This window comes from Halichoeres trimaculatus, unplaced genomic scaffold (assembly GCF_033239565.1).
Source record: "Halichoeres trimaculatus isolate MK-OKI-2021-1 unplaced genomic scaffold, fHalTri1.1 fHalTri1_scaffold_5, whole genome shotgun sequence".
Lineage (NCBI taxonomy): Eukaryota > Metazoa > Chordata > Actinopteri > Labriformes > Labridae > Halichoeres > Halichoeres trimaculatus.
This window is the reverse complement of record NW_027437183.1, coordinates 7584844-7610000: the sequence shown is the minus strand read 5'-3', so window position 1 is coordinate 7610000 and position 25157 is coordinate 7584844. Positions and strand designations below refer to the sequence as shown.

At 39.3% G+C, this 25157-nt stretch overlaps 1 protein-coding gene across 2 annotated transcripts in view; it reads right to left on the bottom strand.

The window, feature by feature from the left end:
* Window positions 1–25157, bottom strand: part of dmrt1 (doublesex and mab-3 related transcription factor 1) — a 32878-nt gene that overhangs the window by 1681 nt on the left and 6040 nt on the right. For both annotated transcript variants that reach the window (XM_074670706.1, XM_074670707.1), the window contains 2 exons: window positions 20742–20919; window positions 1–500 (listed from right to left, as the gene is read on the bottom strand). The exon at window positions 1–500 is cut by the window's left edge. In XM_074670706.1, the coding sequence (XP_074526807.1) occupies window positions 340–500; window positions 20742–20919 (339 nt within the window). In that variant the 3' untranslated portion in view covers window positions 1–339. The remainder of the gene's footprint in view (window positions 501–20741; window positions 20920–25157) is intronic.

Below are 25157 nucleotides of genomic sequence, written 5' to 3'. Positions count from 1 at the left end.
ACAGTGTCTTTTTTAAAGAGTTAGTCAAAAATAAAAACAGATTAAAACTATGAAAGATTTGCATGTAGTTGCTTGTGAACTTGCACATCTTTTCGTCAGAAAGCTCCTCCCGTGCTCATGAACTGCTTTAACAGAAGATTTAAGGGCAGTGAGGCTCAAGGTGAACAAATGAAAGGAAAAAATGCTAACTGGCTGTACTTGTAAAAGAATCAGGACACATGTTGTGACTTCAGGACAGAAACAGGAGCTAAAGCAACTCTAACTTTCATATTTTTTGCACAACATTAAATCTGGCTGATCTCATGATGCTTTGGCATGTAATGCTACTCTTAGCTTCTCTTATTTGGTAGCATCCCCGTCCATGATGGTGTTGACGGTGAAGTCCGGGGTCTCGCTGTTGGTCTCGCACTCAGTGCTGATGTCAGAGTTGACCAGGCAGCTGATGGACCTGCAGGTCAGGGTGGAGTCCTGAGGAGTGGAGATCCCTCCTGGAGAGAAAGCTGCAGAGACAAAAAAAAAACACACACTTTAGATCTCAACACAAATGCTGTTACATCCACTCCTCCATGACAGCTCAACATCTCTTACATATCTTCAAGCTGATCTCTCCAAAAATGTAGTTTACTTCTCAGATTATGTTTGCTTTTAAGAATTATGGAAATAAATGATGATTTTCTGCCCCACTTTGATTAACTAGATCTATTAACTTCAAATATTTCCCTCCTTTTTCAGATATTGAGCTACAAATCTTTCCCTTGGATACTCCACAGAGACATTAATATGATAAATTTCTATTGGATGCTGTAGGTAGACAGAGCAGCCCTCATAAAATAAAAAATGTCTTTGTAGTGCGAGGGGAGCGGATGAAGAAGGAGAATAGAAATACTGTAGTGAGACAGAGAAAACAGCAGAGTGGTATCATCAGCACTGCAGAGCAAACAATCCACTCTCTGATTCCCAGGATATAAATTTAACTGAACACTAAAACCATTCTTACCAAAGCTCGGGATTTATAGCAAATTGAAGCAGTCAGCAAAAATGGGAAGACAGCGCGCACTAAACAAAAACCATCAGATCTTTTACAGTTAACATCAGAGCTTTGTGCACCCAGGCATTTTAACACTTGTCTGCAGATACTGCTCTGCACATACAGTAATAAGAGTAATAAAACTGAGGCCGGTGTGTACAGTCAGTCAAAAATTACTGTTATTATAACCACTGCAGATCTTAAACATGCTTGTGTGGTACAAAGTTGAAGCCCTTATGGTTGATATTGCAAATATGGATGTTTCTGAAAAGATGCTACAAAATATGACAAACATTTACTGCAGAGATAAATAATACAAGCATTAAGAGGTCAGATCAAAGCAAATACAAAAGACGTCTCATTCTCCTCCTCCATTTCTGAGTTATGTCACCTGGTTTTTCAGGGCTGTTCAGCAAAATACTGTCCCACGTAGGGATGGGTAATGATAAGAAAAAGTAGCTTTACAGGTTTTCTGTGTCAACATTTAATTGAGTTTATAAGTAAATTAATATGAAATCAGTCGCTGGATCTGGATATCTCTGGATCACATGTCACATGACATAGACTAACCGTTTCCTTCTATGTGACTAACTGGAGTAGGCCATCTAGTGTCATGAAGTGGATATAGCAGTTGTTTGAGTTGTTTGGAACCTTGCCATAGTTATAAAGTCAGCCATGAGCCTGCACTAAACTTTTCTTTCATTTGCCCGAAAGTATTTTGACATTTGGAGTTCTCAGTACCATTAACAAAGAGTAACGTTTGTGTGATGAAACTTAAAATTGCGATAGCATATTAACCCAATTTACAATTAGAGATAGACTGATATGGATTTTTCCGGGCCAATTACGATTATTTGTAGTCAAGGAGGCCGATAACCGATATTTGATGCCGATATTAATTTGCAGTCAAAGTGAAAATATTGGTGTCAAAATTTTGAACAATACAAACCCCAACACTTAACTTCATTCAAATATCTTTAAGCATGAGTTTATTAAACAGCTCCCAGGCTCTGAGACATGTTTTATAAAGATAAATTAAACTTAAAAAAATAAATAGCTCAAGTTTTCTACATTAAATAAAGTTTTCCAAAATTTCAGTGTAATAACTGCACTGCTGATTGGCTCTTCCCCAAGCCATGGCTCTGCTTGTGACCAATCAGATGGTACTGTGGGTGGGACAGTGCTGGGGGCTGAGAAGTGACGGCAGACAGCGGAGCTGCTGCATCAGAGCCGCAACAACACAGTTTTAAATTTGTTTCTTATCGGCCGTTGGATTAAAAAGCCAACTTGCCAACATGCTTCAAACTGCCAAATATTGGCCCCAATAATCAGCCCGGCTGATAATCGGTCTACCCCAATTTACCATATAGTTTAGCATCAAGCTAGTGCTATGTTGTTTATATTGTTTACAAGTGTAATTATTTTGGTAAATTATGTATAACATGTTGAATGTATTGAATATGAATTTCCTGTGAGAACTTAATGTAGATTCCTTTGTGTGTTCAGTTCTTTAAAAACAAACTTTAGGCAGAGAACCCTGACTCAGTTTTCATGGGAACTGTTATCTAACTGCTAAGCTAAGACAGATGCAGCAGACTAGTTGACGTAAAATCTAGCAGCTCCAGCATAATGTACAGAACTGATAAGGTAATCGTTTAGCATAAAGAATAACATTGTTGATGGACTGAAACATTTCTTATCGATTCTTAACAGGAACCGGTTTTTGATTCCCATCCGTAGTCCCAAGTTTCAACAGTTTCGTTTTTTTGGGGTTTTTTTTTGTCAAGACGACCCAGATACTTTAAGTTACTGGTAAACACTCCTGAGAACAACATGTTGTCTGTGCTTCAATGTTTTTCTGCATTTCCATTACGGTCCACCGACATGATTATGTTCCGATTATGTAAGGAAAAAAAAAGTTAATTGCAAAACACTGCTTTACCAGTAGAGGGTGGTAAGAGAATGACAAAGACCATTGAAATAGACGTCATTGGTGGAAAAAGACCATTGTTTAGGAGTTATTAAACCAAGTCAATCACAGCTGGGCATCATCTTATTGTGGATGGAGGGAAAAATAAAAACACTGTGGGTGCTGTGCCAATCAGAAATGCTCAGCTTGCAGGCCCGGCCCCCAAAGTACGTTGGCATCTGGAATGTAAATCGATTACCCTAGAAGTAAATTTAGACCCTAGTTCCCCAGTCAAAATGCACTTAGGTTCCTGGGGATCGGTGAAGAAGACGGCCTGCTGCTGTGCTCCTGTCCGACACCAGCTACGACAGCTTTGGATTTGGCCTGCTGGTTTCACCTTAACTGTCGCCACAGCGCCAAACTTCAGACTGCATCTGTTTCTCTCTCTCTCCCTTTCTGTGTGTGTGTGTGTGTGTGTGTGTGTGTGTGTGTGTGTGTGTGTGTGTGTGTCTGTGTCTGTGTGCGTGTGTGTGTATCCCCCCCCCCCCCTCCTTTTTTCTCCCCCCCCTCCCACTCTCTCTCCTCTATCTGTCTCTCTCTAACCCCAACACAGTCGAGACAGATGTCTGTCTAACATGAGTCTGGTTCTGTCCGAGGTTTCTGCCCGTTAAAGGGAAGTTTTTCCTTGCCATTGTAACTTGCTAAATGCTGCAAAGTCCTGTACTCATGGTGGATTAAGATAAGATAAGACTCCTTATCTTGTCTTGATGTTGGGTTTCTGCTAATAAAATTTTATTAACATTTACGGGTCTAGACCTGTAAATGTTTTTGTAAAGTGTCTTGAAATAACATTTGTTATGATTTGGCGCTATATAAATAAAGATTGATTGATTGATTGATTGACTTAGAGGAAAGTCCCTGTGGTTGAGAAAAACCCCATTAGTAAAGTTCTTTAGCTCATTGGTTAACTGGCAAACTAAAATAGGACTTCTCATTTTCTTTAACAGAAAAGTAAAAATATCAAAGGTTATCTTTCAACATTTTTGACAAACAAACCCTCCTGAATGAATCATGTTTGAGGTCCTCTTTCTTTTCCTTTCTTTTTTTGTCCCGTCTCACTGCGACAGCTCCTACTGTGCTTTTTTCCTTTCGATTGATTGACGTCTGTCTCACTCAGCTTCTTCTGTGTTTAAATCACTGTTTAAGGTTCATGCTCTCCGAATTAATCAATCTTTTTTTAAGAGTAATTTTCTTACATTCCTCGTTTTTTTTCTAAAGGATAACTTTAAAGTCAACCAAAGCTGATGTCAGTGCTTTTCCCAGAATCCTTGCTCATCTTGATTGGCCCCTCTCATCCCTCACCCTCCACCGTCTCCCTCCTCCTCAGCAGTGGTGGGAGGGAAGAGAAGAGGAGTAATTTTTCTCCTCATTAACTTCCTGATTGGTTTCGGACTCGAATTTTTGCCCGTCTGCAGTATGTCACCAATTCCAAACAGGCGGCTCAATCGTTAATACTAATGTTTGTGTAGCTAAGTGCTCGGTGCTCTTTCTTTCTTGTCCCTCAGTGGTCCACTTGTAAAGCAATAACACTGTGTGGGTGGGGGGAATGTGTGTGTGAATTAGCCCTGTTCACTGTTAATTCTCTGCCTGTTCATCAGCAGGAAATCTATGATGTAATTAAAGGCGCAGAGCGACTGGACGTGGTAGTTTCACTGGAGATGTTAAATCACGACACGCTGCCGTACACATGTTCTCTGCTGCTTCTGTCTGTCCTCTGCTCTCCTGTTTAATCCAGATTAATGTTGCTGAAACAACACGACGCCATGTTCCCAATTAGCCTCAGAGCACACGTTAATGACACTATAACACTAACTGTGATTACATTCAAACAATTAACGAATTATTCTCACTGCCTGTTACATATTATGAATTTTATTTGAATTAACGACAGATTTTTGGTCTCGTTTAATGTCCCATGTGTTTAACAGGCCAGGATCTGATAGCACATTGTGTATTATAACTGCACTCCCATGAAAATAGAGGCTCTATTGTGAGGCTGTGAGGTTCACACTGTGTACAGAAGAAATAGTTTGTAACAGGAGAGACTTTACCTGTTAGTAATGTTGAAAGAGAGTTTATCCTCCTGACTGAACTTTTGCCCTTTTCCCAGTCACTCAGCACTCTATATAAGATTTCAAACTATTAAACAGTCTTTGTGCGGACTAACAAAAGGAAGCTTTTTTAACCTCCCACTTGTCCTGCTGAAGGAGAGGAGGGAGGGAGGTAGTGAAGGTGCAATCATTTCTGCCACTGCCAAACAGGAGAACAAAAGCCCAGATGTGAGGGGAGATGGTAATTCAGTCTGATCAGCAGGATAAGCTTTCTCTGTGGGTTTCATACTCTACACTCATCCACCGTACACAGGGGTCATACGGGCTGATAACACTTAAGTAAACACACACGCACTAACACACACACTGCTCTGCATTAAACAGCACTAGGGATGTGAATGAGTTACAGAAGTTTCTGGAACTTTAGCAGCACAACAGTACAACTACAGATGCCATAGAAGCATCCTGTAATGATTGAGTTCCCACATTGAAATCTACCCTGATGTGTGGCTACTACACTTATTTTAGCATCTTATGACAAAATGTATAGTTTGTCATAATCTAAATTATCTTCCTATTCAATACTTTTATTCTGCCATCTTGGTTTTGGATTATTGTGAAATGCTTTGTTGTTAAAAAGCCGTTTCAGTGTTGAGTGTTTGCTTGAGGCTGGCTCCAGAAGTCCTGAACTGACATATACACCAAAGCAAAAATTAACCTATTTACAACCTGAATCAAAAAACGTCTCCTGTCTGAATCGCTAATTTCTCTATCAGCACACACTGTACGGTGGGTGAATTTTTTTCTAACTCCACAGTTTTGAGGATTTTAAGATCGTGAGCTCACCCAATAAGAGGCACAGCTCAGCTCACATGACTGACATGCGCCTTATAGCTGTACTCGAAGCCCTTGTCACTTCTAGTATGGCCATGATAGCTGATATGCTTCAAAAGTCTGTTTCAAAAACATTGTGTTTGAGTCCTCTTTTTTCTGAAGCGTTTCTTTTTCATTAGTTATAAGACGTTAAAAACAGGGTTTTACGTCCCATCTAACCATGATTGACAGCTGCTACTTTTGCAAAGTTCTTTCAGGAATAGTAAAATACGTCAGAGAGGAGAGCCAAGAAGAGATTAGACTTTCGAAAGAATTAGATCAGGGATGTCAAACTCGTGCCATGGAGGGCCAAGAGGCTGCAGGTTTTCCTTCCAACCAAACACCACACCAGCTGATTCAACTGATTACCTCACCTTCAAGCAGAGAGCAGGGGCTAATCAGTGAAATCAGCTGGTGAAGTTCTGGGTTGGAAAGAAAACCTGCAGCCTCTTGGCCCTCCATGGCACGAGTTTGACATCCCTGAATTAGATAAAAGTTGTTTTTTTGTCACCTACTGCACACCAAGCAACAACTCTGCCCTGCACTCAAAAATGACATTGGTGCTTCCCTTTCAGGTGGAGTGCACAACCACATATACAGGTATGTGAACATATGAACCCAGCCAACAGACGTTTTGCAGAGTGTAATCTTCAAGAGAACCCTAAAATTTTACAGTTTAGGCTTTAAGGGGGTTTCTTGTGTAGGCCTGGTACGATAGTCAATAAATCATTAACTCTGCCAGCCTCAATATATTCCCATGTGTATGTGTGTTTGTTTTCCTCGTCTCTTGCCACAGAACAAGCCTGGATCTAAAGAGGATAAAGAAAGTGAAGTTTGCTACATGGCAAAAAGAAATGCTGCCCTTTCATACAGATTTTTTTTAATTTAGTGCAATTTTTGACTGGGAGCCCATTTTAATTTTGTTGGGGTGTTTTTGTTTTGTCTGAATGTTATTGATATTCCAATTCCAATTATAATAGTAAAAATACTCATGAGAAATAAAATTGTATTGCATTTGAAAGGGGAGTAATTGTGAATAATAATCTTATATTAGTAATAATATGGTCTCAAAATAACATTGTCAATATATCCTCCAGCAATCTTTTTTAATTGGCCTAGGCCTACTCTTGTGTCAATAAAGGGGTCTCGGACCCTAGACCCCCTATATTTTGCACAGTGATAACGATGGTTATCTAAAGTTGGGCTTTTAATGGACCAGATACTTTATAATCTACTATTTGCGTTTGAAAATCTTTTCTTAATGTTCCCTTAACAAGAATTTTGTAGATGCTAAAAAGAGCTCTGTATATGATTTATCTGTATTCATTGAAATATGTTTTGATTATTGGAATGTGACTGAACTTTTATTGTTTGTTGCCACAGTGGTCAAATTTTCTTTCCTGGCTCAAGAGCTGTCATCTCATTTCATTTTCATGTTTGAAGTCAATTGTAATAAATGCACAAATAAGCACCGAATAGCATTGTGATAATCTGATTCTTACCCCTTATTACTAAAATGTAAGGGGCTGCATCAAAAATAAATACTTGAATGTTTTGTGGTTGAAACAAAGACTGGATAATTCATTAATTATTAGCAGTTCTTGTTTTATTAAAATAGGGGAGGTCCCGGTGACTCTCTGTTCTCTGAAGGGAGGCTCACTGTCTTACACTTTTAAAACCCCTGGTTCAGAAGTTACCAGAAAACAATCAGCGGTCTGGATTCCTGGGTGCTCGGTGAGGACACAAGCAGTTAGTGGAGGCCATCATCAAGGGAACAGAAATTCAATCTTAAGAATGAAGAGTTGCCTGTCACATGACAAGGTTGGCCTGGGATTAAATAGCTCCCATTAAAACGATACGAGCTGTGTCTAAAAAAATTGTCCCTGGACAGTTTGAGAAGGTCTCAAAGGTGTCCAGCTGAGGACAACCCCTCGCAGAGATGGACGCTCCCCTCTGTGGAAGCGACATGGACGTCTGGCTCTTCATCAGCCGGCAGCGGGAATTAATGACCCAGAAAACTCAGTCAAAGAGCAGACAGGCAGGCAGGCAGGCTTTAAATACTGAGCAGTGAACAGTGGAGGCTCAGGGCACTCAGCTGATGTTCACACTGCAGACCTTCACCCTAAGTTTCAAACCACTGCTCACACCTGACCTTCTGAACGACTCCTGATTCTGCAACGTTTGTACGAAGAAACCGATTCATAGAAACAGTCTGAAGCAATGCTGAGAGGATGAGGTATCGAATAGTGTCTGACATGTTGTTTTTTTCCATCTAGGAACAAGTTTAGTCTCCTAGAAGTTATTTTTTTGTCTTTTTGATAAAAAAATTATAAATATATAAATGCACCCTTTTTTTCTTTCTCTTGTCTTGTGGTTTAAGTGAAGTAGATACAGATAATGTCCAATACATTGGATGTGTTTCTTTTAAAATACTGACTGTAATGCAACTGTAATGTTTCTTCTCAGTTATTTTACGTAACTATCTATTTATTAATTGACATTTTCAAGGAGGACACATTTCTGCAGAAAGTTTAAATGTTTGAGGCCTTAAAGGGCTGTTAGCATTAACATATTATTGACGCATTATAACTAGGGATGGTTACCTTTAACATTTGAAAAGATACAGTACAGATGAATGGTACATGGCAATTGGTAACGGTTCTCAACAGTACCAATTTTCGGTACTTTTTTGTGTTTATGTGGTAAAAAATATAATTTAGTTTAATGATAAAATAAATCTTTTTTTAAATTTAACTTATTTATTCTTTAGTATGTAACCTTGCAATGCTGTGTTCATGTCCAGCATGGATAATTGCCGACTCTTTTACTCCCTCAGAGTGACAAAGATGCATTTAGGTACCTAAGCATGGTATCTTTTGATTTTACGTGAATCGGTACCCGGTACTTTTGACAGAATTCAGTCGGTACCTAGAAAAGGACCTAATATGGTACCTCTCCCTAATTATAACTTTTTAATGCAAGCATTCTTCCCCTTTCTTCTTAATGCTTAAAGTAGCACTACGCTGCTTTAGAACAGCACATTTCATTCATTAAAAACTCCCAGATGGCCTAGCTGAGAAGTCAAATGTAATGTGTACTTTGCATCAATCACAACTAAGATATTACTGGCTTTGAGCTACCACCTACGAGCTAACATACAGGTGCAACCACTGTTCATCTTAAAAGCCTAAAGATGGATGCACATTTCAATTCATTTATTTGATTCCCATATCAAGACACTGGTCAGTAAGGGTGGGTAAAAATATTGATGAATTGAAGCATCAAAATATTTCCTCGCCCAATTCAAAATCGATCCAATAAATCCTCTGAATGGATTAATCTCCTGGCAAGTGTCGGGAGCTGTTTGTCTTATTTACATTGTATGGGCAAGGGCCACTAGAGACCAAACAACAAAAAAATGGCAGCCAAAGCACCACCAGCAGCATAAAGCCAGATCCTTTGGATTTAAAATCTGACCTTTGAGTTGTTTTATTGCTCCAAAACGTGAGGTGAATTACCACATATGCATAAAAACTGATAATCGAAACATTTAAATCAATACAGAATCGATATCGAATCAAATCGCAACCAGAAGAGTCAAAATCAAATCAAATCAAATAACTTTGTGCGGGACAGGTTTGTTATGGTAATGTGATAAACATGTTGCGGTTTTTATTGGTGTTTTCTGTTCTGTTTACAAGTTTATCAGAGCTGGGACGATAGGCTACTCTCACAATTCGATTAATTGTAATTCTTCTATATTTGCAATTTTTAGTTTGCTTTTTTGACACCAGACCATGGGAAAAAGTGAAATGAGGATGAAAATGTCTAGAGACTATATCGGTAGCCATATTTTCCCATAAAATGTACATCTCCTGGGTCAGAGAGAAACATTTTACCCTCTGCTGGAGAAAAGTGGTAACTTTTTCCAATCCAGTTGAAAAACAAAGACTGAAATTCCGAATTTTTATTTGAAAAAAAAAAAAGTTTTCTTGACAAAGAATCCTGATTTTGATATTGTTAAACAAAAAATCTGGATGCATCGATTTTCAATTTTTTTCTCACATCCCTAATGTTTATTATTAGTCCCAACAGATTTTCATCTACTTGATGCTGAAACTGTGGAGTTAGCCCTGTGGATGCAGCACTTCAAACCATGCACTTCCAAGTAGAAAATAATGGGTCATATAGAGTTGTATCAAATCCAATCTTAATTTATTACTTTCATAAAATCCTACTGGTTATACAGAGCTTACATTTGTATATTCAGTTTAAATGTCCCACTGCAAAGCTTTAACTTGTTGAACAGTTTTTACCATCCAACTACAGCTCCGTTAGTCCAAGGCTGCTAATTTCAAGCCACATCACACACTTAAATAAAAGACTTAATTAAAGAGACAAACACTCTCTTTTTATTGAATTGTGTGTGTGATTAAATCTTGAGTGTATTTCTCATCCTTGTCTCAGAAATGAAGATGTGTTGAGACAATTGCTCAAAGCCATGCAGTCCTTCAAACAGCCATTACAGGGGTCAGAAACACTTAAATGCTCATTATTGGTTTCTCATGGAGCTGACGAGTCGAGGGCCGAGCTCAGGCTGACAGAAGGCATCAGTGTTTGGGGTCAAAGGCTAATTAAGCAGAGAGAAACCTTTGCTCCTGCATTGTTAACCAATCTGTCCCCAGTGAAGATGACTGCCGGAGAGGCGTGACACGGCCCTCGTCCCTATGCTAAATCTCCATTTCGGCTACTGTGCCCCATCAACTCTCAAAATGGCCTGTCAGTCTATCGCCAGGCTTTCTGACGGCGTCCGTCGAAAAGTTATGGATATGCAATAATGAGCTGAGGCGGGCCGATCAATATTCGCGGGACTTTCCTATCACTACATTTTAAACATGAGATTCATTGTGAGCAGACAGGGTAAGAAAAATGCCAAAGTAAAGGACACAGGAAGAGTGAAATATATTGCTATGGAGAGAAGGACGCCTCTCTCGGGTGCTAAAGCTGCCATATGTGTTTATCCAAGTCGTTCAGCTGTTTCAGAGAGCTGCCAAGGCAACATCATTTATCAATCGACGCCGAGCTGCTGCTGCAAAATACAACACGAGGAGAAAGACTGGAGGAGCATAATTAGAGGGGGGTGACTAACAGTTTGTTTTGTGCAGATATCAGGAGAACAGCAACTTATTTATGTAAAACATGTAAACGGTTTATATCCAGTGTGTGAAGTTTTTTTGAGGCTGAGGCTATAATTCACTGCTTTTATATGCTAGAATAAAGAAAATACTAACTTGTTTCAGCTGATATTTTTACAATCTGGGGATACAGGATTAGAAAAATGTACTACTGATCAAGCCATGATCTATGAAACATGGTTAATGGGGATAACTGACATTAAAAGTCGTGTGTTTTGTGTATAGAACATTATGGATTTTCAGTTGAAATCTGTATTTCTAAATACTTTGTTATTAAATGGTGATGAGTAGCAAAGTTGTATTTTTCTCCTAGCAGTAACAAAGTGAAAAAAGTAACACGCATGAAAGAAAGGAGGCCATCCGGCTGATACAACAGGTAAAAACAGACTGAAATACGTCCCATTTCTCTCCACTGGTGTAAACAGCTGTGTGAAAAAAAAACATGTAAGATAAAAAAGAAGGCATTTCATTTACTTCCTACCAAATGCAATGGTGTGTGTGTGTTTGTGTGTGAGAAAGAGAGAGTGTAAGTGAGAGGGAGAAATAGAGAGTGTGGGGAAGAGGACATAAACTACACAGCCCCGGCCATTTAATGTCCCCTCAGCCTCAGGCCGCTGTTAATGGTGGTGTTGTACAACACATTACAACGGTGCTTGTGCCCCGAGCAGACAATTACACCGGTATTTAGCCCATCCACAGCCCTGCAGGCCTTCAGAGCACTTAGCAGCACAGCAGGGTGAGGAAGACGAACTGACAGGCCACACAGGACTTTTAAACTGTAACTAAGAGTGAGGAGAGACACACAGCGAGGCCCTCGGAGGTCTCACGGGGCCCAGTGGGATCCTTTTCTCTCTGCTGCTGGCTCTTATTTACAGACTGATGAAGACATGACAGCAACCAGAGCTGCATTCATTTCAGACCGACTGTAGGGGAATAAAGAGTTTTTAAGGGTCTGAATGTCTCTTCTCATTTATCTCATTAAGGAGTGAACGTTTGAACACCATCTAACAAAGCTAATGCATTTCGTAAGCATGCTCTGGACTAAGACAAGTTTTTGTTGTGGATTCAGCTAAAAGAGGAGAAACTGCAGGTGTCGTTTCTAAGGTAATAGTGCGTAATGTAAAATGTTAACTAGTGCTTCTCTCTGCTTACTACCTCAAATTTGATGTAAACTCTGACACAGGAGCAACAGAGAATTCACCTTTTAAGAAAACTAACTCTTGTTCAGTCAGTCCTGGAATACTTTGTTGCTGTTACCAGTCTTGTATTGAGAGTCTTCTTAGTTTTTCTTTTATCTGTTGGTTTTACAAGCTCTCTGTTAAAGACAGAAACAGTCTCACAAGGATTGTTAAAATCTGTTTTAAAATAACTGGTGTAAAACAGAGAGACTTAAACTCGCTTTGCAACCAGCAGTCACTCAGAAAGGCTGAGAATATTTTAGCCTTTTCTGCTCCAGTACTATTCAACAAATTTTGCTTGTTGCCTTCATAGTGCGGGTATGTTTTACCTGCTTGTAAAACCAATCGTTATTCAAAATCTCCTCTGCAATCAGATTACTGAATGCCTCTTAATCTTTTTATCATGATGCTGCATATCTTTAATCTATCTCCTATCTTATTTATATATTTATTGCACTTTGTATTTAGTCAGACTCACTTTCAACTGAGCCCAGTGTCATCATCTCCTTATGTAGTTTTTACTTCTGCTTGTATGACGACTCATCCTCGTCTGAATCTGAATTTTGGCTCTGAGGTGTAGTGACTTATTAATTTGTTGTTAACTGTGGATGACCAACAATCTTCTAAGGTAAGAAATTAGATTTCTGAATGAATATAGCTTCAAAATGTGTTCATTTTCAGACCTTTTTGCTTCTTTTTTCAAGTAAACTTATCATTCATTCCCTTTACCTTTGTGCTTTTATTCATCCACAACACAATGTTTCAGTGTTTCAGAAAAACAACAGGTAAACAAACGCAGTGTGTTCACACACAGTGATCCTGTTTCTCCTCTGAATCACCTCTTTTACTACCTGTAAAAGCTGTCATGATGGGACAGCTCGGTCGTCACTGAGAGACTCATACAGAAAGTAAGACATCATCTTAGTGCTCCTTTAGCTGTTGATATGAAAAAGTCTAGTAAAATTTGGCCCTAGTGATCACAAGTTGTGGCTTAATTGTTCTTTTTTTACTTTTACATGCATTACCTGTTGTTATAAAAGCACTAAAGTTTTGATACAACCATCATCCTAATTACTAGGGATGTTCCATACTTCTGGTACTTTTGATACATAAAATTTCAATTAACAGTGAAGGATCATTTTGAACAAACACAGCACAGTCACTCTGCCTTTAAGTCTAAAATACAACACAAACAACTCTCTCTCTGAGTTTATGGTTTTTTTTTAAATAACTTAACAAAAGTGCAAAATAAAACTAAAAACTGTCGAAGTTTAAGTATATTTTAGAATAAACTTAAATGTAAAATACAGTTTAATTGTTAACTCTCCCTAGTTTATTTATGTTGTCTAAACAGGCGCACGTTTGCCGCAGTGTTAAACCGCAGCAACTGCTGGCGAGGACGATTTACTTGATGTAAGATTTTTTTCCTTGAGTACCAGCTCTTAGTATCAGAAGCCTTCATGAGTATCAATACCTTGAAAAAAGGCTCGTACCAGCCCAATACTGATACCAGTACTTGCCCATCCTTTTTAATTACAAGCTAAAATTGTCAGAACAGTTATGATTAGGGGTGAACTGATCACAATTTTCTGGTTGATCACCAATCACCGATCTTTTAAAAAGTCTGACCTGCTGATACCAGTTTTTATTTTGACAGCATATACTTTAAATGTTCCAATCATGCTTTATCGAAAATCATCTAACAATACCTGTGAAACAATAAAATCTGTATGTTTTAACTTAAACAACCACTAAAGTGTCCTGAGTTTTAGGTCTCAGAGAAAAAAGCAACAATGGCTGGCTGTCAGACCTTCCCAGAGATATATAAGATCAGTTAAATATGTAAGGATGGGCCGATCACCGATCCCCCAAAATTAAGGAAATCGGCACTGATCGATCACCCAACTGATCGGTGCACGTCTAGTTATGATAGTGGAGCCTAGTTATCCACAAGCTAAAGTAACTTGAACCCGTTGCACTTCCAGGTTTGGATTCTCCTCAGTGAAACAGCAGAGTTTCTGTGTGGGGCTGAGTGATGCTCTCAACACGTCGGTGACCAAGGAAATGAACTCTTGCTGCTACATGACATGAAACAGCACTTCTTTTGGAAAGGTCACCTCTTGGGTAGGAAGTACCGATTTGTTTCAGGTTTAATAAATCCAAAAGAGTGAGAGGCCTCAGTGACATCTACAGAATGAGTGACCACAAGTTTGTGTGTGTAAGAACAGTAGATGCAGTGTGTGTGTGTTTGAAGTAATCTGATCTGAAAGCAGGTAAAGCCCTTTTTACACACGAAACAAAGAAACTTACTGAAGGCAATCTCTCTGTCGTTTTTAACTTTTTTTTTTCAGTGGAGGCAGGGAACCTGAAACGCCAGACTTTATACGCAGTAACTCACTTTGGTGTACAGTGCCGTATAGATCGAAGCCAGAAAAATCAATAAAATATCATCTAGAAAGATAGTAATGGATTTCTAACTTAATGGGCTCACGCAGGTCTATCGATTAGCAGGATTAACATCTGCAATACCTCAACAATCTGATTTGCATTTAAATTACTGTACGCTCTGCGCTGACACCAATATAACAAAACAGACAAACGAATAGCCGGCACAGCGGCGCTCGATTTGGAGGTCTGACTCAAGTATAAATCTTGTGTTCAAAAAAAGTAAGAGGAACGTGAAAGGAAAGTTTCTTTGCTGACATCTTGCAAACTTTTGAATTTTGAAAAGTCCAGACAAGGACGAAAAAGAAAGAAAGAACATAAACTCAGAGAGACTCGGCTTGACGCTGTCTCCTGTAAGACTGAAACAGCCATAACTCTTTGGAGGCAGCTCATCTGAGCCTCCTGCTAGATCTTGGTGGAGAAACAGTGTGAGTGTGTATATGGTGGAGGAGGAGGAGGAGGAGGAGGAAGGGGGGGTGGCAGTGTGAGGTGAGATGTTGGGAGGGCAGCGAGGTGGGGTGGGAGTTTGATGGACTGCGCTGTCACCTCCCGCTCTGCGATTTACGGCGGCGGTGCTGCTGACGAGCGCGGGGCAGTAAACAGGCCGGCCGGGGGCGTATTTCACAGAGAGCTGGCTTTTATGAAGAACACCAGGACGGCTCTACCCACAGCTCCGCCCGGCCCGCCGTGACGGATGGAGAAAGACGCATGACAAGCTTCATCATTGTTTGTAAATCTTAACTGTTCCCGCTCACTAACTCCAGAAGGCAATTTTGCGGAGACAGCGGGGCCTGCGGAGGGGGAGGGCAGAGAGGGGAGGGGGGAGGAAGAGGAGGTGAGGAGAGGAGGGGGAAAGGACAGCGTGGCACTCCTGAAGGTTATTTGGATCTCTGTATTTGGCCAACTGATTAGTCCTATCCTGGGAGGGAGATAAATCTGACAGAGCGGCTGGCAGTCAGGTAAGAGGGGAGGGCAGGTAGGCTCCGAGCTCACAGTCATCTCCTCTTCATGGAAGATACGGAGCTAGACAACAATCGAGGGACACAATTCAGGGATTTTTAGCTGAAGAAAGAGGCCTTATTCAGTCATCAACCAGGAAAGAAGACAGTTATGTAACTCATAAGGACACATCACGTTATGTAACACATCAGTTTGCTCCTCCTGTGGAAGTCTGACTTAAAAGTAGGGCTGTTCGATACCACTTTTTTTTTTCAGAAAGAAACCAGTACAAGTAGTTAGGGATGGGCACTGGGTTTGGTACTTGTATAGGTACTGACCAAATTCTGACAAACTGGGCACCGATTTCACGAAAAATCAAAAGGTACCATGTTTAGGTACCTAAATGCATCTTTATGACTGTGAGGGAGTGGAAGAGAAGGTGATTTTCCATGCCTGGCATTTAATTTCACAGTGACACATCATTTTGATCAAAGACAGCACAGTCCCTCTGACATTAAGTCCGAAATAAAACACAAACGACTCTGAGTTTACTTTTTTTTTTAAGAAATATTAAAAAATAATATTAAAAGTGCACAATAAAACTAACAACTGTCAGAGTTTTTGTATTCTTTAAAGAAAAGTGAAGTTCAAAATTAGGGATGTCCAAATCCAATCACGTGATCGGAATCGGGGCTGATTGAGGTATTTTTTAACGATCTGGATCGAGGGAGAGGGAATCGGAAAAAGCCTGGGGCCTTAGTTCTTGTTTTTACTTAAAACGTGTATAACAGCACATCATCATTAATTTTAGAATAGAACTTTATTTGTCCTTATAACAAGTACAACAAAATTGCAAACAAGAAATTGCAACCTTATTGTCACACACATACAAGGTAATCTTGTGGTGCACCACTGAGAAGCTTTATTTTTATTTTGTTGATCCAATGCTGCACTAAGGAGAGAAAAAAAGCTATATCCATGTTGGCTAGAATGACACCTTCATTTAAATAAAATAAAAAAAACTCAAAGGACAACTTGTAGGAGTTTTTTTCTTTTCTTTTTTCTTAATGCATTGCTGAAAGATCGGATTGGGAAATATCGGGATTAGCAGATACTCAAAATAAAAAAAATTGGAATTGGATCGGGGGCAAAAAAAACGTGATCTGGACATCCCTATTAAAAATAAAACACTTAAACTGTTAACTCCTAATACTCTGGTTCATTCATGTTGTCTGAACAGGACCTGACGCACATTCCCGTAGCGTTAAACAGCAGCAAGTAGCAGCAATTACTGACGAGAAGGACTTGCTCGATTTAAGATTTTCTTACCTTGAGTATCCGGTGCTAGTATCGGCAGCTTTCACAAGAAATGATACCTTGAAAAACGGCTTGTATCAGCCCGATACCAATACCTGGTATCAGTACTTGCCCAGCAAAAGACGTCTTTCCTGCTACGCTGCATTAAATGAACAATTCAGACGTGACAATTGAATCAAAATGTGTTTCACTCTATGAGAGTTGAATTTAAAGTTAGACTCTAAAGTTAGCATAAAGTTGGAAAAAAGTATCAACAGCCACTGTCTCCCATCAGTTTGTTGCAGCCTGTTTTAACCCTAATACAGTGTCGGCAGATGGAGTTTTTCGCAGTGTTATGAGACCTTGTTACAAAAGTTGAGTGTAAATAAAGTGTAAAATAAAGTCTTTAAGTTTATATGTTGTGTCTTTTAGCCGCAAAGCTCACCATTTGATGATCACGAGAACACACTTAAACCCCAGCAGGGTGATTTACACTCAGCTGATAAGATGTGAACAAGCTTTGGAACCGTATCAAGGACACAGTCCAAGTTTTACGCACATGCAGACGTATGAAGAGACGAGGGAAAGTACGAATGTTTCACACAGCATCTCAGACACTGAGGCTGGAGCCGAGAGCCTCCTCTGCAGTAACAAGGCTCGTCTTCAGCCCCGCGCAGATACCACACACTCCCACACACGGAGGGGAATATCAAGTGTTCAGAATGACGTTGAGATAACACGATGCTGAGTCAACTCTGGACAAAGCTTTCACCTCAGTTCTGCATTACAGCAGAGACAGGGAACAAATGTAGAAGAATCATACATAAAACAGTGTTTCTAGTCCATTTTCTCTGGTTTTCATTACTACATGTGATTATGTGTGATTTAACTTCAGAGCAGCAGCCATTGCCGTCATCATCCTGCATTGAAACAAGTTTTAATGCATCAGTCAAAAACCCTGTTGAGTAAATTACATTTCTCTGAGTATTTATTAACAAGAAATTCAATAAAATTTGAAAATGAAAAGATAAAGAAGGGATGTAGTCCTACAGAGACATTTAGATGCTAAGAATAACTAATCAATTTTATTCATATGATACCAAATCTTAACTTAAGTTTTCTCAAGAAACTTTATATTAAAAGTTAACTGATTAAGAAAAAAGTAAATATGCTGAGTGATAAAACTGTGTGAATAATTATTGTGACTTTAAAGGCATCATGAGTTGTAAAAAGTTTATAAAAACTTCAGATCCCCCTTAACCCACCCCACTGCAGTTTGGGTCTGAGCTGACACCAAATGTGGGACCACCCGCTGAGATTGTTGTTCTTTTGTAATGGAGCGTGGCGTTTTCACAGCAGCAGGGCCGACATGGGACCCTCACAGGAAATAGACAGGTGAAAGTCATAAACAAACACAGGCACCGGGAGAGATGTGGGGGTCTTAAGGGTTGTGATGCTGGTGGTGTCAGCCATGTTTCTCACTGAAAAAAGGATGTTGATGGAGAAATGATGCTGGGATAATAACTTTTACCACCAAGGTATGACTGATTATCTATTAGAGTTCAATTTATACTGCTACTAATTGCCACAAATTTATAACAGACTGTCCAAATGTTTAAACAAACCTTATTTCATTATCCTTTTCAACTAACTTTGATCAATTTTTACTGTTCACGAGAAATGTCTTTCAGAGACTAAAACCCACATGTACGCAGATAAAATCTCTTTACAACTACAAACTGCTACTACCACAAAAAATGATATAAATGGTTCTGAACTTCCAGGTTAAAACTGGTGAAACCCATTTGATTTCCAATTCAAGATCCTCATTCAGTCTCTGGAAAGTATATCATAAAACAAGATTAAAAATGATGCCCATGGTTACAGACAAACCTATCCTGAAATTAATAAATGGACTTTGGTAATGTGGAGTTTTTCTTGTCTCTGACCACCCAAAGTACTTTTATACTTCATGTCACATTCAGCAATTCACAGTATGAAAAGGTATTTTAAGCCAATAAAATGTAAGATAATCACTTCAGACTATTCACAGATTGATCAAACAGTCCCTGGCGCCCCCATACAGACACAAAGAGATGGAGATCCATCTAACATTTCTATGGATGTTAAATGCAAAGTTGTAAATTCTAGTATTACCAAGCAAATCTTGCATGTAACCTAAATTTTTTATTTGTAGAAATCTTTGGTAAATCAGAGTTTTTTCCAGTTATTCCCCAGTTCTGAATCTCACAGTGGCACTTACACATTCTCAAGTTATTTGTGTTTTCTTAGTGTTATTATGGAAGGTTTTTTGTTATGTAACGGAAAACCTTTCAAGGGCCCAAAACCAGTGTCTGGCTGTTATATGACATTACAATCAGGGACTACTGGAGTAAACTGAAAAAACGCATTTTTAAGATGAGATAATCATCACAGGAACTTTTTTAATTATTTTACAATGAATCCATTATTCAAAAATCATGACTTATCCCTAATTCACACACTAAAGGTAGAGGTCTTTGTACTAAACCACACAAAGTGACCATTTAGTAATCCTACTGACACACTGAGGTGGATTACCATGTTGGGCAGGAAAAAATCCTCTGTCATTAAAACACATTTGGTGGTGTTTGAGGGGTATTAAGACCTTTTAAGTGCTTTAATCCCCTGTGATTTGTCTCATTTTGTATTTTTGATTTGAATCAGTGCTGGCAGGCGATTAAAAAATTAATGTAACTAATTGCAGGATTTGTAATTAATTAATCTGATTAATGGCATTTTAATCTCATATCTGCTTAAGCTCCTCTAATTCTAGGAATTCTAGGACAATACAAAACTGTAGTGCATGACTAATCAAATTAATACACGAAGAAGAGAAGATTTATCAATCCACTTTTTTTCAACTGTCCAATATTAAAATGTCCCTGTTTGCTGTCATTGATGTCTACAGAGGCGGGGTCTGGCGGAGCTTGTCAATCAAAATCATGCTTGTAAACTACTGTGGGTGAGAGCAGTTCGCTCTTTGGATGAGAGGTCAGCATGGATATGAGGAGAAGATGTGAGATGACAGAGACAAAGTGAGACGCTGCAAGTTCGAAAAGTTCAAGCAACTCACGCTCAAACTGAGGATGTGTCGCGGTAGTTCAGAGAGAAAGAGCGGCGTGATATTGAAAAAAGACAATCGATCATGGAGAAGAACAAAGGATTGAGCGCCAAGATGAACGGGGTCAAAAAAAAGTTGGTTTTGTCTGTTTTTTTGGATCAAAAACAAAAGTCCACTTTTCCAAGGTACTTTTGGTGTTTACATAGTGATAGAAAACATTATTATTTGGGTCTTGAAAGATCATTCAAGATGCTCTGGAAATGGCTGGCAGCCAATGAGTCAATCATTTGTTAGTTTTTATAACATATTTTTATAATTAATCTAATTAACGTGGTAAAGTGACAGCCCTAATTTAAATACAATTAATAGAAAAGGGAGAGTTAGTTCGGAGATATGAACACAAATGTGTGCCCAACTCAAGTACACACAGCTCTGCCTTTAAGGGAAAGCACAAAGAAAAAAGTAAGTCCAGTAAAAGTTCATTTAAAAAAAGCTTTGCTCTATACTTATTTCATCTTATAAATTTTATGACACACTTGTCTTGGTGCACTCCTCCCTTGGATGTACTTAACCACACTGTTGATAAAATCTGGGTAAACTTTATGGGGCCTGAGACGTGTGTGTGTAAGTGAGTGTGTGTGACTGAGTGTGTGTGTGTCACTCACAGGCTGCCATGGTGGTGTCAGAGCAGTTGTTGTTGTCATCCATACTGAAGCGAGGTGGCACACAGAAGGTGGAGCCCAGGCCCTGGGGCAGGTAGGTGGCTGCTGGGTAATATGAGTGCATGCGGTACTGGGTGGAGACGTTGTGGCTGGTCAGGGGGCTGTCTCCATGGGGCATCTGCTTCATCCAAAAAAAGAAAATATGATGGAACACAAAATATTAAGTAAAACATCTACGATAAAGATCATTTATGTAGAACAATCAAGCTGTATACACTTCTTCAGCTCAATCTATCGAACACAACACCATCATTGCTGCTTTTATGTCTCTACTCATGTTTGACAACATAAGCCTCCAAAACAGGCTTCAGTTATTCACAAGCAGCAACCTTAGGAGGAAATATGGGAAATAAAATAATACATGACAGAGAATCGTAGTGTTTGAATTCACAGGTCTGTGGTCTGCTCTAAAAACGGTCTGCAACATGCCGTGCTGCTTTTCTCCAGTCCTCTGAAAACTTTAAAACGAGCTGTCTACTCAGCAGCAAGGCCGCCTCACCGAGGGTTTTCAATTTCATTTTTATGGAATTTGATTTCTGTCAGCCTGTAATATGTCACCCGTATTGTCCACACCATCAATTCTCCGACAGCTTTATAAACTGTTATTTAAGCTACACTCAGCTCCTGTATTAGGCTGTGAAAAATACAACACAGATTGGAGCCGAGGGCTGAAGGTGCACAAAGCTTACGGTTTGCAGGACACAAACAGCTCCAAACAAAACTGTCTTTGTGAAAGTTTCCTTCTTTACTCAAAGGGTCACATCCAGTGATTAAAGAGGCATTTTTTAACATAAACTGCTTAAACGCTCTGGTTCAGGTTTGATAAGTCACTCTTCGTGAATTGGTAATGTTTGCATCCCCTCCTCCCAGATATATTTGGTTAATCATAGCGGAAGGACAGGACAGTGGAAAGAGCAGGAAACGGCAAGAGTGGGAAGTGACGTGCAGGAAAGGTTTCATAGATTTGATATGAACCAGGGTCACCCACTAAAGAGCTAGTCTCATGGAGTGTGCAACCTAGGTCGCAAGCCTGTACACCAGCACCTTCCACAAAAAATTTAAGAAACAGAAACTCAAATGTAACGTAGCCTTCTAGTGGAAAAAGCAGTATCTATCTTTTGTTCTGTTTTGTTTTGTATTTTTGATTTGTTACCTCCCCAAGGAGGTCATGTTTTTGGGAGAGTTTGTATGTTTGTCTGTAAACAACATAACTCAAAAAGTAACAAATGGATTTTGATGAAATTTTCAGGAAATGTTTAAAATGGGATAAGGAAGAAGTGATTAAATTTTGGAGGTGATCTGGATCACCGTCTGGATCCAGGACTTTTTTAAAGGATTCTTCATTATTGTAAGATAGGGCTGTTTTCACCATATGTGTATATAACTCCACCATAAATGGTCGGATTGCTTTGCAAAACAATACAAGACAAGGTTACCATAATTTCTGACAGATGTAAAAGTACGATCCAGATCCTGCCAATATTCTTGATACTAAGATCCAGAATATGAAATATGTACTGAGTCATCATCATTTTCAACACTGTCAGGAAACAAATTATCGTACAAACCTGCAACTAACACCAAATTGTAGCAGACAGTCTGCTGAAAGGGAGTATAACATTAAAGTAAGACTAAAGTGTTGCATGACAATCACTTTATGCTTGGTGGAGGTCTGCCCGCTCTGAGCGCTTTTCTAGTTTTGCTCTGTTTTGTTTCCATTGTATGTAGGTTGGTATCTGTAAGTGTTTGTTTCTGTTCCAGTCTGATGGTATTGTTAATAAAAAATTAATTAGCTTTTAATAAAAAAATAAATAAAGAGAAACTCAAAAACAGGTGCAAATCTAATGAAATGAAACATTTTAGATTAAATATGCGAAATCAGTGTTGTGATCACTGTTCAACATCTGGGATCAAAAACACTTTTTGTCACAAAGAAAAAGAAAGATCAATAATAAAAATAGTAAAACTAGAGGTGCACTGATCACAATTTTCTGGCCGATCACAGATCTTTAAAAAGCCTGACCTGCTGATAGCGATTTGGGCCGATACCAAATTTTATTTTTTATTTTTTAGAACTGACAGCATATACCTTCAATGTTCCAATCTTATGTTATTGAAAATCATTAAACAATGCCTGTGAAACAATCAAATCTTTATGTTTTAACTTAAACAACCAATAAAGTGTCCTGAGATTTAGGTCAAAAAGCAACAATAGCTGGCTGTCAGACCTTCCTGGAGGTATATAAGATCAGTTTCATTTGTGAAGATGGGCCGATCACCAATCACCAATCCCCCAAAATCAAGAAAATTGGCACTAATTGCTCGGTGCATGTCTAGATAAAACTTAAAAAACAAGAAAATAATCTAAAGATAAGAAACAGATTTTAAAGTCAAGCATGAACAAAGCATCAAAACCTAGCCTTGGGTTGAGGTCCAAAGGTAGTTGACTTTCAAAGAAGAAAAAAATGAAAGACCTTCCCAGACCCTTTTTTGAGGTGGCATCCCATTTTTTCCAGTAATTAAAAAAACGTGGAACTCAAAGTTGAAAAAAAGGGGCTCAGAATAGTTTTGTTACTAGAGGAGATTAAAACAGTGTGGGATGCCTTCAGTCTTCTCTCCATGTTCCAGCAGACAAAGGCCAAACTGATAACCAGTTCCTTGGGAGTGTGCACCACTTTGAATATGCTACAATAATGTGAAAGGCGAAGAGTCTCTAAGATTGGCTCCACGGTCCTGTTGGTTTATACGCACAGTCTCAAATCTCTGCTTGATGGTTGAAAGGTTAAATTGCTTAACCATGGATGGCCTCAGAGCAGCAGGAAAAGGAAATTCAATCTTATGTTTCTACCGAAGTCATACAGCAGTGACCCGCAACCTAGCTGAACCATAAATCCTGTGTACTGCAACACACCTCTTACCAGCTGAGTGGGTGGCGAAGTTTGTCTCACACTGAAGGAACATGAGGGTTTATAGGAAAGCATTAGCAGAGAGGTGAGATGACCCAACGATAGCCTGCTCTTACATTTTCATCACACTGGATTCTGCTAGGTTACAATGTTTGCTCCAAATTTCAGTAAGAATGAGCAGATGGAGTTAAAGTTTTTGTTTGTGGACAAAAAATACCTTAATAACAACTTCACAACACAATTGATATAAGTAAGAACACTTCTCCTCTAAAGTCTCTTTGCTCACTCCTGGGGGGGCTTCCTCACCTCCCTGAGTGGGCCTGTCTTATCTGGCACCATCACCTGTCTGGAAGCTCTGCACCACCCTTATTTTATCATCCTCCACCTGCATGACAGCCAAGCACCACTGAGTGCACAGGAGAGCAGAGGCTGAGGTAGATGGCCTCGTGCTGATAAAGACCACAGTGCTGACTTGTGGGTTTTGATTAATAAGTGGGAAAGCTCCAGATCACTACACGGTGACAACGCGTTACATTTGTTAGATGGAGGAATTATTAATGCTGAACTTTGTGGAAGTAAAAACGGCACATGCTTTATAAACAATGACACAAAAGTCAACAGAAAAAGAGGTAAAGGCTCTGCAGAACAATAAACAGGTATTTTTAAGATGGTGGTGTGTAAATGCAGAGCTAACCAGCATTTCAACAGTCCAAGAAGAAGCAGACAGCGTGCCTGAGAGTCTGTGGGGCTATGTGCAAATCATTACCGTGGAAACTAGGGAAATTTTGTGACCCATTGCAACTTAACGACTATATACATATGAAAAAAAAAACTCGAACAAAAAACACATTTTGTTTTCAGGTCTTGTTTTTGTTAAGGATGCTACCAAACCATTCAGACTTCTTGTGCATTTATGTTCACAACTGTTTTGGTATCCAGTTACATAAATTACGTCAGTAAAACCAATTTTAGTTCATTTTATTCTATTTCAATTTATTATTTTTATCATAGACTGTATAAAACATGGACGTAGTCTCCAGATGACACCTGTCTGTTTCTGAAACGAAAAATAAAGCAACTTCGCGGCCATACTGGTAAGGGCAAGGGCTTCAGGTACAGCTATAGGGTGCCTGTCAGTCATGTGACCTGAGCTGTGCCTCTGATTGGGCAAGCTCGCAATCTAAATATCCTCTAAACTGCAGGGTTAGAAAACAATTCACCATCCTGTACAGTGTGTTGATAGAGAAATTAGCAATTCAGGCAGGAGGCGTTTTTTGGACCAGGCAGTAAATAGGTTAATAGGTGTGCATGTGACTTCCTGTACTTCCAGAGCCAGCCTCATGCGGACACTTGAGAAACAGCAGATTTTAGCACTTCAGCGTTTTCTCATATTCTTACACCGGAGGTTACCGCTTGGTTTTTATGTATCTTAGTATTGTATCCTATTATTTGT